Source organism: Hemitrygon akajei, chromosome 5 (assembly GCF_048418815.1).
Source record: "Hemitrygon akajei chromosome 5, sHemAka1.3, whole genome shotgun sequence".
Taxonomy (NCBI): Eukaryota; Metazoa; Chordata; class Chondrichthyes; order Myliobatiformes; family Dasyatidae; genus Hemitrygon; species Hemitrygon akajei.
Genome location: NC_133128.1, coordinates 124136265 through 124151355, shown reverse-complemented (window position 1 = coordinate 124151355; position 15091 = coordinate 124136265). Strand labels below are relative to the sequence as shown.

The 15091-nt window shown below is 45.7% G+C and overlaps 1 protein-coding gene across 2 annotated transcripts in view; it reads left to right on the top strand.

The window, feature by feature from the left end:
- Positions 1-15091, top strand: part of lss (lanosterol synthase (2,3-oxidosqualene-lanosterol cyclase)) — a 112698-nt gene that overhangs the window by 16002 nt on the left and 81605 nt on the right. For both annotated transcript variants that reach the window (XM_073046376.1, XM_073046375.1), the window contains 4 exons: positions 3883-4051; positions 10494-10632; positions 12552-12660; positions 14778-14899. In XM_073046376.1, coding sequence (XP_072902477.1) covers positions 3883-4051; positions 10494-10632; positions 12552-12660; positions 14778-14899 — 539 coding nt within the window. Of the gene's footprint in view, positions 1-3882; positions 4052-10493; positions 10633-12551; positions 12661-14777; positions 14900-15091 lie in introns of those variants that run through there.

The window sequence follows — 15091 nt, the reverse complement described above, 5'->3', positions numbered from 1 at the left end:
GGCATGCTCCCCAATCCAGGCAACATCCTTGTAAATCTCCTCTGCACCCTTTCTATAGTTTCCACGTCCTTCCTATAGTGAGGCGACCAGAACTGAGCACAGTACTCCAAGTGGGGTCTGACCAGGGTCCTATATAGCTGCAACATTACCTCTCTGCTCCTAAACTCAATCCCATGATTGATGAAAGCCAATGCACCATATGCCTTCTTAACCACAGAGTCAACCTGTGCAGCAGCTTTGAGTGTCCTATGGACTCGGACCCCCAAATTCCTTTGATCCTCCACACTGCCAAGAGTCTTAACATTAACATTATATTCTGCCATCATATTTGACCTACCAAAATGATCCACCTCACACTTATCTGGGTTGAACTCCATCTGCCACTTCTCAGCCCAGTTTTGCATCCTATCAATGTCCCGTTGTAACCTCTTACAGCCCTCCACACTATCCACAACACCCCCAACCTTTGTGTCATCAGCAAACTTACTGACCCATCCCTCTACTTCCTCATCCAGGTCATTTATAAAAATCACGAAGCGTAAGTGTCCCAGAACAGATCCCTGAGGCACTCCACTGGTCACCGACCTCCATGCAGAATATGACCCGTCTACAACCACTCTTTGCCTTCTGTGGGCAAGCCAGTTCTGGATCCACAAAGCAATGTCCCCTTGGATGCCATGCCTCCTTACTTTCTCAATAAGCCTTACATGGGGTACCTGATCAAATGATTTACTGAAATCCATATACACTTCATCTACTGCTCTACCTTCATCAATGTGTTTAGTCACATCCTCAAAAAATTCAACCAGGCGCCATGCTGACTATTCCTAATCATATTATACCTCTCCAAATGTTCATAAATCCTGCCTCTCAGGATCTTCTCCATCAACTTACCAAGCACTGAAGTAAGAGGAGTTTTCAGGGACTTGGTATGACACCCGAGACTTGCAGATTTCTACAGATGTACTGGAGAGAGCATTCTAACTGGCTGTGTCACTGTCCGGAATGGAAGGCCACTGAACAGGATCGGAAAATGCTGCAGAAAATTGCAGACTCCATCATGGGCACTAGCCTCCCCAACATCAAGGACATCTTCAAAACAAGAAGCCTGAAAAAGGCGGCTTCCATCATTGAGGACCCCCATCATCCAGGACATGCCCTCTTACTGTTACCATCAAGGAGGCGGTAAAGGAACTTGAAGACACACTCTCAATGTTCTAGGGACAGCTCCTTCCCCTCCCCAACAGATTTCTGAATGGACAATGAACAAGCCCATGGACTTTAACTCAAACGTGGAAACCTGCAGATGTGGAAATCCGAGCAACATACACAAAACACTGGAGGAACTCAGCCAGTCAGGCAGCATCTGTGGAAGTGAAAAACAAATATATTAGTTTTTTTTATTATTATGTATTATAATGTGCTGCTGATGCAAAACAATAGATTTCACAACATGTCCTATTGATATTTAACCTGGGTCTGATTCTGAAACTAGTGCTCTCTGCATAACTCTGAAGACATCCAAATAGAAGCCAATATAAAATATTTGTTATCAGTGCAGCAACAAATGTCTCACTGAGAGTAAAGTGTGTTTATGTTCCTTTCCTTATCTTTTATGAATTTGCACCAAAGATTTTGGTTTCACATCCATATTTATTTTATATATGAGGTGCAATAATAACACTGTTTAGAGATGGTTATTTTTCTATTGTCTTTTTAAAAGATTAATATTAATAATTCTTGAACGAGTGTTATGAACTGTTTCATTTATTCCAGTCTGCCGCTATTCTGTGTATCTTATTTGGAGATTCACTGCGGAACAGGGTCTTCCGGCCCAACGAGCCCCATCACCCAGAAATCCAGCTGTTGAACCCCAGTCTAAACACAGGACAATTTATAATGACCAATTAACCTGCCTTTGGACTGTGGGGGGAAACTGGAGGAAACCCACGCATTCACAGGGAGAATATCCAAACTCCATCCAGACGGCACCAGGATTGAACTCTGAACTGCTACGCCCTGAGATGTGATGGCTTTGAGTTAACTGCTTTGCTATCGTGGTTATACTTTTATTAACACTAAAACAGTGAATACACATAAATATGCAACATGCTCATTCCTTTTCCATAAAATCATCCTTTATTATTGTTGCTGATTCATTAATCATTGATAAACTTCTGCCAATTACAGTGACATGCAAGAGAAGTTTTCAGAAGATTATCGCCAGTTTGGGGCACAAGATCTCAAAGGTTTGCCGCTTTTTCCCTAGATAGTTCAGAAGTTCAAGGCTTCAAGATGGCGGCACAACGCAGTTTGCAGCGGCCTCTCCGGAGTTGATATCTGTTATTTGTCAAGCGGGGGGCCGTGCACAATCCTAATCTGATGAAAAACGGACGTGGGAGCACGGAGGAACATCGGGAAATCTCCAGGAAGGCCTTCTTCATTGCTGCTGCTGTTGTGAGGTCCGGGACTCTGCTGGGAAGAACAGGCCCCCAGTCCTCGGGGTTGCGTTGCTGGTGGCGGGGGCGTCGTAATGCGCTCAGCAGAGGATGGTGCTCAGAGAGGCTGTACCGGACGGGATGGTCGGAGGCTCGGAGGTTTGACGGACTCGGAGTCCGCTGTGGTCGGGGTGCTTTCACTGTGTGTTGCGTCTGTGAGGCTGAGTCCAGCGTGGAAGTCCATAGCGGGGGAATTCCCTTCTGCCGCCAGCGTGGGATGACAAGTCTATCGGGACCCTGAGGACTTGTGGAAACTGTGTGGTGGTTTCTTTCGAACTTATAGTCTTTTAACAGCTTTGGACTATTTTAACTGTGCCCATGGTCTTTTTTTTAATCAATACGGTACTGTTTGCACTGTTGTAACTATGTGGTTTTGTGTAGGTCTTGTAGCTTTAGTTTTTGGTTTGTTGGGTGGTAGAGTTGGTCTCTTGGTGTGTCTGGGTAGTCTTGTTTTGTCTGGTGGATTTGGAGCTCCTTTCCGGGGAACGTGCTAAAATGGTAGCACGATATTAATACGCAGCAGCCTCTCCGGACCCTGGATTTGGGGATTGCCAAACGTTATGTGGATTTTCTGGTGTATCCCGTCCCGTCCCCCAGTCCCCCAGTCCCAGTAAATCCGTATGAATCCTTCCTGCACCCTCTCCTGCTTATTGACATCCTTTCTATACTTGGCTGACCCACACAATACTCCCAGTGTGCCCTCACCAACATATTGCAGAGTTGTACGATGAATGGCCATCTATGTACTCTAGATTCTGGATTGTTTATTGTACACGAGAGTGAAGGAGAATGAAATGATTGTTGCTCAGAATCCAATGCAGCATTATAAACAATAAACATAAATATAAAAGCAATGCTAAGACGCACAATGTACAAGTAATTGTTTGAGTGTGGCCGTATATACATTAGAGTAGCTTCTATACGTGGACTGATGGTCTGTACGTAGAGTGACGCTCGGTACGGGATCATCTGTACGTAAGGTGACTGATAAAGTGTTTCTCGGCAAGAGGAACTTCTCCAGGTGGCAGCGGGCATATGAAATCACAGAGACTGTGTCAGTGTGGGTAAGAGGTGTGGAGTTTAAGCGTGAAGTGGCAGGGGTATGGGGGGATGTGGAGAGGAGTGGCTGATGTGAATGTAGTGGTGGTGGGGGTCCTTGCCCAGTGATCAATAAAAGTGTGCATGCCAAACACCGCCCTGTCTCTATCTCCACTTTAAGAGAATTACGTGTCTGCACCAGGGAGACCCTTTATCCACTTTGACCTGAATCATTAGCACGGTATTTTTCCTCACAGACCTGGCCTGATCTGCTGATTAGTTCCAACTTTGGTGTTTTTAAAAAAAAATATTTACCTTTGTGTGACGTCTTTCATCCCTGTTGTAGGTGTCTGCGCCGAAGAGGTGGTCCCTATAAAACAGAACCCGCTACAGACCTGACGCAGTGGCGACTCTCTAACGTTGAGGGCAGACAGACCTGGAGTTACGTTGACTACAGAGAGGCAGAAAGTCGGCCGCAGACATTGCTGGAACGACATTCACTGGGTCTCGATACCGTACGTATACATCTTCCACTTTCAGAGAAGCATGTGCAGCCAGTTTCACGGACCCGAAAGAGCGGTCGTGTGACAGTCCTTTCCTTAAACACGAGATTCTGCAGAAACTGGAGATCTTGAGCAATGCACACAAGGAACTCAGCTGGTCAGGCAGCATCTATGGAGGGGGATGAACAGTCGATGTCTTGGGCTAAGACCCTTCATCAGGACAGGAAAGGAAAGGGGCAGAAGCTAGAACGTTTAAGCTCCTTGTTTTTCAGGATCCTTCATCGAGACTTCCTTTGTCTTAAGGTAGCCTCACACTGGTATCTGAGCAATTTTGTCCACCACACAGGATTCAGTTCAATGAAGGATGTTCAGCGGATTGTAGTTACCCTGTTTTCCGTAGCTCAATGAATTTGCACTTAACGAGTTGTCGTGTGGAGATAAAGTACATCATCGTTTCTTATCCTGTCACTCACTGCGCTTCGGATCACAAACTAAAAGACTTGAGAAGCCTATCGAACATTGGAAGGCCTAGATAGAGTAGACGTGAAGAGAATGTTTCCTGTAGTGGGGGAGTCCAGGACCAGAAGACACATCCTCAGAATATAGGGGTTTCCCTTTAGAACAGAGATTAGGAGGAATTTCTTTAGCCAGAGGGAGCTGAATCTGTGCAATCCATTGCCACAGACGGCTGAAGAGGCCAAGTCATTGGGTATGCTTAAGTGGAATTTGATAAATTCTTGATTAGTAAGCGTGTCATATATAACAGGGAGAAGGTAACAGAATAGGTTTGAGGGATAATAAATCAGCCATGATGGAATGGTGGGATCAGACTCGATGGGCCAAATGGCCTAATTCTGCTTCTATGTCTTGTGGTCTTATGGAATGTTTTCCAGCAGTGTTCTGGTTTTTATTGTGAAATACCTTAAAATTGTTATCTTCGTTTAAGCTTCCTTGGCAGTGAAGTGATGAGCCCTGTCTTCAGCAGGCTCACAGAACTCCCACCCGTAATAATGTTCCAATCACCTTCTCTGCGACCTCTGAGGCCAGCTCCAAAGGTAGCTTAAGCATTCAGTCTGAGCTGTATTTTATAACATTAATCTCAAGGTTGGATACTTTGATGAATTTACTTTGATCTTTGAACCAATCCATTTACCCTAGCTTGCTGTTCTGTGTCCCTTAGGTAATTCTGTTTTGGGTATCCCTTTCCTGAGATAAATTGTCTTGCACCTTCTCAAATGTTCTTTGAATATCAGACTAGGTTGTAAGTTATCTGCAATGTTGCTTCTCTCTCTCTCTCTCTCTCTCTCTCTCTCTCTCTCTCTCTCTCTCTCTCTCTCTCTCTCTCTCTCTCTCTCCCTCTCTCTCCCTCTCTCTCCCTCTCTCTCCCTCTCTCTCCCTCTCTCTCCCTCTCTCTCCCCCTCTCTCTCTCTGTTCCCTTCCCGCTGCTGGTCTACTGTAACTGTGCAGTATCTCAGTCCTTTGATCTCTAATTCTGATGAAAGAGGCACTGACATTGTCCCTCTCTGGTTTTTTGACAGTTGCTTTGTTATATCTACTTCTGCCTCCATTTTGTCCTCCCCCATCATTTTTGAACAGAGGCAGTGTTCTCCCCAAGTGCTTCACCTCTTTGAGGCAAGCCTGTGTATGAAGGTGACCTGCCCGTAGCTCTGCAACTTTCGTTACTATGTGCCCTGCCTTTACCTCCCTTGGGCTGCTTTGCATTCATCCTGTTAATCTCCATCACCATCCCATCTTGTCCCTTTTTGCCACTTGTTTCTGTGCCTGTTCTGTACCGGCTCCCAATCTCTCCTAAAGGGAGCAGCAGTGCTGGATCAGCATACAAGACAGGGGTATTGATTCTGGTTTTATTTGAGATACATTTTACTCTTCGTGACCCGGGACTACTTGTCCACAGAATGGCGGACTGCTGTAGAGTCATACAGGTTGAAGCAGACCCTGTAGCCCACCTTGTCCAGGTGCTCACCTAGGCTTGTTCCATCTACCTGCATTTGACTCGTGTCCCTCCAAACTCTCCTACCTGTCCAAATGTCATTTAAACACTATAATCGCCCCCACTTCTAGCACTTTGCACCTTGTTGCACGTACTCACCACCTTCTGTGTAGAAGAACACGCCTCTCGGGTCCCCATTAAATCTTAAACCTATGCTCTGCAGATTTATTTTCCCCAACCCTTGGAAAGAGACCAGAGATATTGGACATTTCCAGTTGAAACGCCCCTCCGGTCTTGTGTATCCCACTGTGCAGCTGGAACTCCAAGGGCTGGCTCTTCCGTTTTCCTCCCGTGTTTCTGTCCCCTTCCACGAGAACCAAAACTCGTGTCTCTCCACCCACTCTCAAAATCCGGAGCATCTCTTGGCGTCCCTCACCTCACCAGCAGGTGGCAGTAGACAGCAGGAGACAGAGTTGGCAGTTCTGTAATGACAGATCTTGTCATTGCTGGAAATGCAGAGTGCAGTGAGCTGGAGATCAGGTAGCATCTCTGGAGTGCAATCAGCAGTCGATAGTTTGGGCCTGGAAAGGAACTTATTCTGGCTTCTTCCCCCTTCCTTTCCAGTCCTGATGAAGGGTCTCAGCCTGAAACCTCGACCATTTATTCCTCTCGATAGATGCTGCCTGACTTCCTCCAGCTTGTGTGTGTGTGTGTCTGTCTGTCTGAGCGGTTGCAAACACTCTGATCCTGATCAGTGCTCCACGGCCAGGCGTTATGTTCTCCGTGAGGTCTCACACTGCACTCCTTCCAAGGCGCCCTTCCCTGTGGTATGGAGAGTTTGCTTCAAAAACATCATTGCTCATTTCCAGTCGATCACTGCGCTACTGTAAAATTGGGAGTGCTGGGCGTAGGGATGCTGTCCCCCAAATTAATAATTCCCATCCCAGAACGTTCCTGGGGTCACCATATTCAAGTGAGGTTGCTTGAGCGATGCTGCAGAGTGACTTAGTTGTCAGAGAGGCCATTTTGATGGGCAGGCCATGTGACCAATGGCCGGAGGAGAAGGTGGGGCTCCTGTGATGATGATGGGTCGCAGGCAAACAGCCAGCAGACTAGGACAGACAGACAGACTTTATTAATCCCAAGGGAAATTGGGTTTTGTTACAGTTGCACCAACCAAGAATAGAGTAGAAATATAACAAAATAAAACCATAAATAATTAAATGATAATAAGTAAGTTATTCCAAGTGGAAATAAGTCCAGGACCAGCTTGTTGGCTCAGGGTGTCTGACGCTCTGAGGGAGGAGTTGTAAAGTTTGATGGCCATAGGCAGGAATGACTTCCTATGACGCTCAGTGTTACATCTCGGTGGAATGAGACTCTGGCTGAATGTACTCCTTTGCCTAACCAGTACATTATGGAGTGGATGGGAGACATTGTCCAAGATGGCATGCAACTTGGACAGTATCCTCTTTTCAGACACCACCGTCAGAAAGTCCAGTTCCACCCCACAACATCACTGGCCTTACGAATGAGTTTGTTGATTCTGTTGATGTCTGCTACCCTCAGCCTGCTGCCCCAGTACACAACAACAAACATGGTAGCACTGGTCACCACAGACTCGTTGAACATCCTCAGCATCGTCCGGCAGATGTTAAAGGACCTCAGTCTCCTCAGGAAATAGAGATGGCTCTGACCCTTCTTGTAGACAGCCTCAGTGTTCTTTGACCAGTCCAGTTTATTGTCAATTCTTATCCCCAGGTATTTGTAATCCTCTACCATGTCCACACTGACCCCTTGGATGGAAACAGGGGTCACTGGTGCCTTAGCCCTCCTCAGGTCCACCACCAGCTCCTTAGTCTTTTTCACATTAAGCTGCAGATGATTCTGCTCGCACCATGTGACAAAGTTTCCCACCGTTGCCCTGTACTCAGCCTCATCTCCCTTGCTGATGCATCCAACTATGGCAGAGTCATCAGAAAACTTCTGAAGATGGCAAGACTCTGTATTGTAGTTGAAGTCTGAGGTGTAGACGGTGAAGAGAAAGGGAGACAGGACAGTCCCCTGTGGAGCCCAGTGCTGCTGACCACTCTGTCTGACACACAGTGTTGCAAGCACACGTACTGTGGTCTGCCAGTCAGGTAATCAATAATCCATGACACCAGGGAAGCATCCACCTGCATCACTGTCAGCTTCTCACCCAGCAGAGCAGGGCGGATGGTGTTGAACACACTGGAGAAGTCAAAAGACATGACCCTCACAGTGCTCGCTGGCTTGTCCAGGTGGGCGTAGACTCGGTTCGGCAGGTAGACGATGGCATCTTCAACTCCTAGAAGAGATCTGAAGTTCAGAGGGAGCTGGAGTGATATCACTTGGACACAGTTCCTACTGCAGGCGCAAGGGTCTGGTACAGACAGTCAAGATGTTTAAGTGAGCCTGTGGTCAGTAACCCTGCATTTTTCATGGAAATGGGCTCTGAGTCCCAGATTGTGAGACAGCTGACTGATAGAATCATACAGCAATAGCACTATACATAAGGCATAGGAGCAGAATTAGGCCATTCAGCCCATCGAGTCTGCTCTGTCATTCCATCGCAGCTGATTTATTATCCCTCTCAACCCTATTCTCCTGCTTTCTCCCTGTAACATTTGACACCCTTCATAATCATGAAACTATCAACCTCAGCTTTAAATATACCCAAGTGACAGGCTCCACAGCCTTCTGTGGCAATGAATTCCGCAGATTCACCATCCTCCGGCTAAAGAATTTCCTCCTCATTTCTGTTCCAAAAGGGCAACCTCCTTTCTGAGGCTGTGCCCTCTGCTCCTAGACTCACCCACTTTGGGAAACATCTTCTCCACATTCACTCTATCTAGGCCTCTCAATATTGGATAGAGGCCTTTCGACCCAACTGATCCGTGGTGCCCACCCAGCTTGGCCAACATCCCTCCAATCCCTGCCCCTCCATGTCCTTCCATAACGACCTGCCTCCACCACTTCACGGTGATCTTTCTATCTTTGATATAATAGGTAATGGAGCTGCCTCAGGTGAGGTTGGGGGCAGGGTCAAGGTGGAGTTTGTCATTTGCTAAGTACATTTAAGCACAGGTACGATGAAAAAGTTACTTGCAGAGCCATCACAGGCATCTACATCACACAGAAGCACCTCTCACAAGAGAAACATAAATTAACTGTAAACGAAGCACAATTTTTTACAGAGCACAACTAGAACACAAAATATAGGTTAGTGCAAAGTGATCAAATTAGATTGGATGGATATTGGCAAAATTGAACTGATGGTCAGCTTGGCTTTGTCAGTGCAGTTGGTAAATCATACCACGAAATCTAACTGCTCGCTCTTCCCACTTTTCTCAAAGTTCAAAATACACTTATTATCAAAGTACATTTATGTCACCATATGCAACTCTGAGATTTGTTTTCTTACAGGTATTCACAGTAAAACAGAGAAATACAACATGCAATCTGCAATACAATTGTATTCTAAAATCGAATTCAATCTACTTTATACAAATAAAATTACACACAGAGACTCAAACAACCAATGTGCAAAAAAAAAGACAAACTCTGCAAATGAATAAATAATACTGAGAGCATGGGTTGTGAATCTACAGGCTGAGGAATTAGTTCAGTGTTGAGATGAGGGAAATTATCCACACTACTTCAGGAGCCCGATGCTTGAAAGGTAATTGCTGTTCCTGAACCTGGTGTTCCCGTACCTCCTTCCTGATGGCAGCAGCGAGACGAGGGCACGGCCTGGACAGTGATGGATGCTGCTGATCTTGTGGCAGTGCTGCTTGTTGATGTGCTCAGGGGAGGGGAGGGGAGGGCTTTTGGCTGAGGTGCCCTTACTTGCTGAAGAAACCAATAGGAAGTGGTCAGCAATAGTGGCGAAACACTGAACGCAAAGGAAAACCCAGCACGGGTCTGTAGGAGGCACTTGTGATTTTCCCTTTGTTTTCTTCCCACCTCTCTGCTCCTCGTAGGAGTGCTCTCAGAAGATCAGCGACTCTGTCCCTTCGAGCACCTCGTCCACGTACAGTAGGGATGGGGATCTCTGCTGGGCTACTTACAAAGACTTTCTGCAGATGGAAATAATCTTTAAAAAAAAACACTATAGATACTGAAAATCCCTGAAGAAAGGTCTTCGCTCCAGAAAGGTGTATTCCCCTCCAGAGATGCTGCCTGACCTGCTGTGTTCCTCCCCCATTTTGTGTGTGTGTTACTCAAGATTTCCTGTATCAGCAGAATCTCATGTTACTGAAAATTAATTTCTAATTCCAGACTCCTGATAATTAAACATGGCCCCTAACAAAATCTGGGTTATGAACTAGTCATTTCTATTCTTTAAATATAAAAAAAATCAAAATAATATATTTAATTTTGGACAAATTCCATATTGGGCATAGCTAACACAATTTGTGGTGTGGAACCAAAATGAAATATTGAAATAAATTTAATTCGGGCTGTGTCTTTCTGTTCCAGAGTAAATATGCCTGCGATTTGGGGCATGCTGGGTCACCACAAGAGGCAGCTCTGCATGGGATGCAGTTTTATGCAAAGTTGCAGGCGGAGGACGGACATTGGGCTGGAGACTATGGTGGACCACTCTTCCTTCTACCAGGTTAGTCAGAGAAACTCTGAAACGAAACTGGGGTTAGACCTTCTTACAAGCCTGTGTTCTGATTCCCTCTAGCCCAGCGAAGATATTTGAGGAATGACTGCATCAAAATGAATATGGGGTTGAGAGGTGACTTGATAGAAGCAATGAGATTGAGTGTACGGCCAAAGACTTTTTGCCAGGGCAGAAATGGCTAATACGAGAGGGCATGATTTTAAAGTGATTGGGGGGGGGGGGGGGTGAGGGGAATGTCAGAGGTAAGTTTTTTACACAGAAAGTGGTGGGTGTGTGGAAAACTCTGTCAGTGGTAGTGGTGGAGGCAGATACATTAGGGGCATTTAAGAAACTCATAGACAGAAGGATGATAGGAAGCTGGAGGGCTATGCAAGAGGGAAGGGTTAGATTGATTTTAGAGTGGGTTAACGGGTCAGCACAACATCATGGGCTGTGGTATAATGTCCGATGTCCTGTTATGAAGAGACCTATAACAACAAACCGGAGAGTGGACGGATTGATGCAGGTTTTAGTGTCGGCTGATTTGCTTCTCCGGTCTGAAGTTTCATCTGACACGGGGTGTCTGTTACGTACCGCTTACCGCAGAGGTTTGACTGAGTGAGGTCTGGGTTCCGTGCTCAGTGGCAGTGTCATCGCTGATTAACTGGACTCACCCTCGTTCCTCAAACACACTTTATTTACTTGTGCACAAAGAGAACAGCACGGCCCCTGTCACCCCACTGTTCTGAAATCTGAACAGCAAGATGTTATTTGACAAACTGTGTGTTTGAATTCCTTACTCGCAAGATCAATCGCCATTCACAATACAGGAAATGAGCTGAAATGACAAGCTGATAACCACTGAGACCTTGACATTGCTAAAGTAATTGTCCCTGATTGGTGTGTTCCTTCAATCCTTCCATTACATCCTTAGTTTTTCTCAGCTAGCCAAATGCTGTGAGAAAGGGCAGCTAGGTCCATAATGCGTCTCACTTCAAAGGCCTCTCTTGCCTGGGTTGTCTGTACACTATCTGTACACTATTCTTGCTGTGGGTGCCCATCCCTGAGCAGGCAGGCTTGGCCCTTCTGTCCCTTGCTCCTTCCCAACTCTGCAGCCGTTCCCTCTCCGATTCCTTACTCCAACCCCCACCCTCTGCTCTCGCTCTGACTTAAACCACGTTCAGACAGACTGTGCCAGTGCGGCTTCCCAGACGATCTGAGGAAGGAGCTTCACCAGACGCAGTAGTTCCTTCAGCACAGAAACTCCGAGGCTGGTTAAGACCGGAAGACCCAGGAGCAGAATTAAAGCATTTGGCCCTTCGAGTCCGCTCCAGCATTTGATCATGGCTGGTTTGTTTACCCTCTCAACCCCACTCTCCTGTCTTCTCCCTATATCCTTTGACACCCTTCTCCTTTGTACCTAGAGTCATAAGAGTAGAGGAACATAAATGTTCAGGCTTGAGTTTCATACATTTGTTTTTTTTTAAATGTTCTGTGTGAAGAACGAAAGATGAGAGAGGAGTCATACCTTTCTGACTTGAGTTTGATGGAATGGGAGCGCAGATACAATGGGCCGAATGGCCTAACTCTACTCCTTTGTCTTATGGTCCAACCCCCACCGTTTCTGCATTGGGTGGTATTGGCTTGTTGGGCCAGTTACTGTGCGGTATCTCTCAATAAAATACCATGTAAAATGTAGCCATTTCTTCTGGGGAAAATCAGGGGGTGCCAATGACTTGTGATTTTTAGCTTCTGAGTCAGATATTTCAACACCAATGACTTGTCAGTGCCGAGTCAGGAATTTCGGAAGGCTCGGAGGCAGCTCATGACAATAGTGGGCGGGCACCTTTAATTTTAGGCCCAGAGACAGCGAAGTGTCATGTTGGGAAATGATTTCAAGACATTTGAGGTTTCCTTTGATCTTTTAGGTCTCCTAATTACATGTCACGTGGCAAAGATTCCTCTCTCAGACTTCCAGAGGAAGGAGATGGTGCGGTATCTACGTTCTGTACAGCTCCCGGATGGAGGCTGGGGACTGTAAGTACCAATAAGTCGGTTCCAAATTCAGGTAAATCCTCTCTTTCACAGTCCCCACTGTTAATTTTCCCAGCATTGATGTATATTATTGATTATATTATACCTTATATTCCGTTCAAGCCACACTCAGGTTGGAGGAACAACACTTTATATTCCGTCTGGGTAGCCTCCAACCTGATGGCACGAGCATTGATTTCTCTAACTTCTGTTAATGCCCCTCCTCCCCTTCTTACCCCATCCCTTATTTTTTTCCCTCTTTTTTTTCTCTCTGCCCCTCTCACAATCACTCTTTGCCTGTTCTCCATCTTCCTCTGGTGCTCCCCTCCTTTCTTTCTCCCTTGGCCTCCCATCCCATGATCCTTTCCCTTCTCCAGCTCTGTATCCCTTTTGCCAATCACCTTTCCAGCTCTTAGCTTCATCCCTCCCCCTCCTGTCTTCTCCTGTCATTTCGGATTTCCCCCTCCCGCTCCCACTTTCATATCTCTTCCTATCTTTTCTTTCAGTTAATCCTGATGAAGGGTCTTGGCCTGAAATATAGACTGTATTTCTTCCTTTGAATTTAGATGGCTAGCTCACTCTGGATCCTGTGTGTTCTAACCTTCTGGACTGACCTATCCACATAGATAACATCTACTACCCTGCCCTCCTCGATCCTTTTGGTCACTAGCTTAATAGGCTCAGTTAAATTTGTGTGACATAATCTACCACACATGGTCATGCTAGTTATCACTAAACTGCCCCTGCTTTTCAAGGTGTAAATATATCCAGTCTCTCAGAATCCCCTCCACCAACTTGCCCATCACTGATGTCAGTCTCATTGGTCCATAGTTCCCTGGTTTGTCCTTACAGCTTTCCTTAACTGAAGACACGTTAGCTGCCTTACAAACTTCTGGTACCTCACCCGTGACCAATGAAGATAGAAGAATATCTGTTAGAGTCCCAGAAATCTCCTTTATTCCTTCCCATAACGTTCTAGGATTCACCTGCTCAGGCACTGGAAATTTATCTACCTTCAAGACTGCCAACATAACCTCCTTTTAAAGCTGATGAAATACAGGATATCACTGTCCTTTTCCCTGTGCTTTCTAGCCTCCATAACCTTCTCCGCTGTAAATACTGATGAGAGGTATTCATTTAAGTCTTTGTCCATTTATCTTGTCTCCATACCCGTATGTGACCATGCTGAATCTAAAGGGGGCCTGTTCTCTCCATTGTTAGCATTTTGCTCTTAAGAACCTTTTAGAATCCTCATTTACCCTATCTGTCAGGGATATCTTGTGTACCTTTCTTGCCGTCTTAATTTCCTTCTTAACTGTGCTCCTGCACCTTCTACTCAAGGAACTCGCTTGATCCCAGCTGGCTACATCCAAAATCTGCCTCCTGTTTCCAAATCAGAGCCTTAATATCCCTCAGCAAAACAATCAGGCCTTCTCTAATACAGCCAGCCTTGCCCTTCACTCTTACTGACTCGTGCTGTTCTTGACCTCTTGCTACTTTGCTTGAAAAAGCCTCCAAGACTCAGCAAATGACCATTTACCTGCTTACAACCTCTCCTGATCAACTTTGTAAGTTCCTGTCCAATGTCATCAAAATTAGCTCCGCCCAGTTTAGGACATTAAGCCCATAAGACATAGAGAATCCTTCTATATTCCAGTTGTCCCAGAATGAACACTAACATTCCATTTGTGTTCCTTACCACTGACTACCTGTAAGTTCACCTTTAGGGATTTCTGTACAAGGACTCTGAAGTCTCTATGCTCCTCTGATTATTCATTCTACCAAAGTGCACTTCCATCTGTCACTCCTTTGCCCATTCTCCCAATCTGTCCAAGTTCTTCTGCAGAATCCCTGCTTCCTCAACACCACCTGCCCCTCCACATATCTTTGTATCATCCACTAACTTGGCCACAGAGCCATCAATTCCATCAGCCAAATTTAACTTGTGGATCATTTCTATCAGTTGTTCATAATAATCTTGAAAATAATAGAATTATGATCACTGTTGCCAAAGTGCTCCCCCACTGTCTCTATGGGTTCCTGTATGAGTTGACAATGGCTTTGGCTGGTGCAGCTGCCTCCGGTCACAAATATGACTTGTGTTCTGATTTGTACCTCAGGCATGTGGAAGACAAGTCGACAGTATTTGGAACGGCTTTGAATTACACAGCCCTGCGAATCCTGGGAGTTGATCCAGACGATGCTGACCTGGTCCGAGCGAGAAATAACCTTCACACTAAAGGTTGGGTTGTAAAAGATGAAGAGCAGCTTGCAACAAACTTTGTTTTTCTGGGGACGTCCAGCTGCCTCAGAATTAACTTTATTATCACAGAGTTAAAAGATGTGAAATTTGAGATTTTTGTGGCCGCAGTACAGTTCGAAGTCATAAAACTACTACAAACTTCAAAATAAGTAAACAGTGGAATAATGAAAT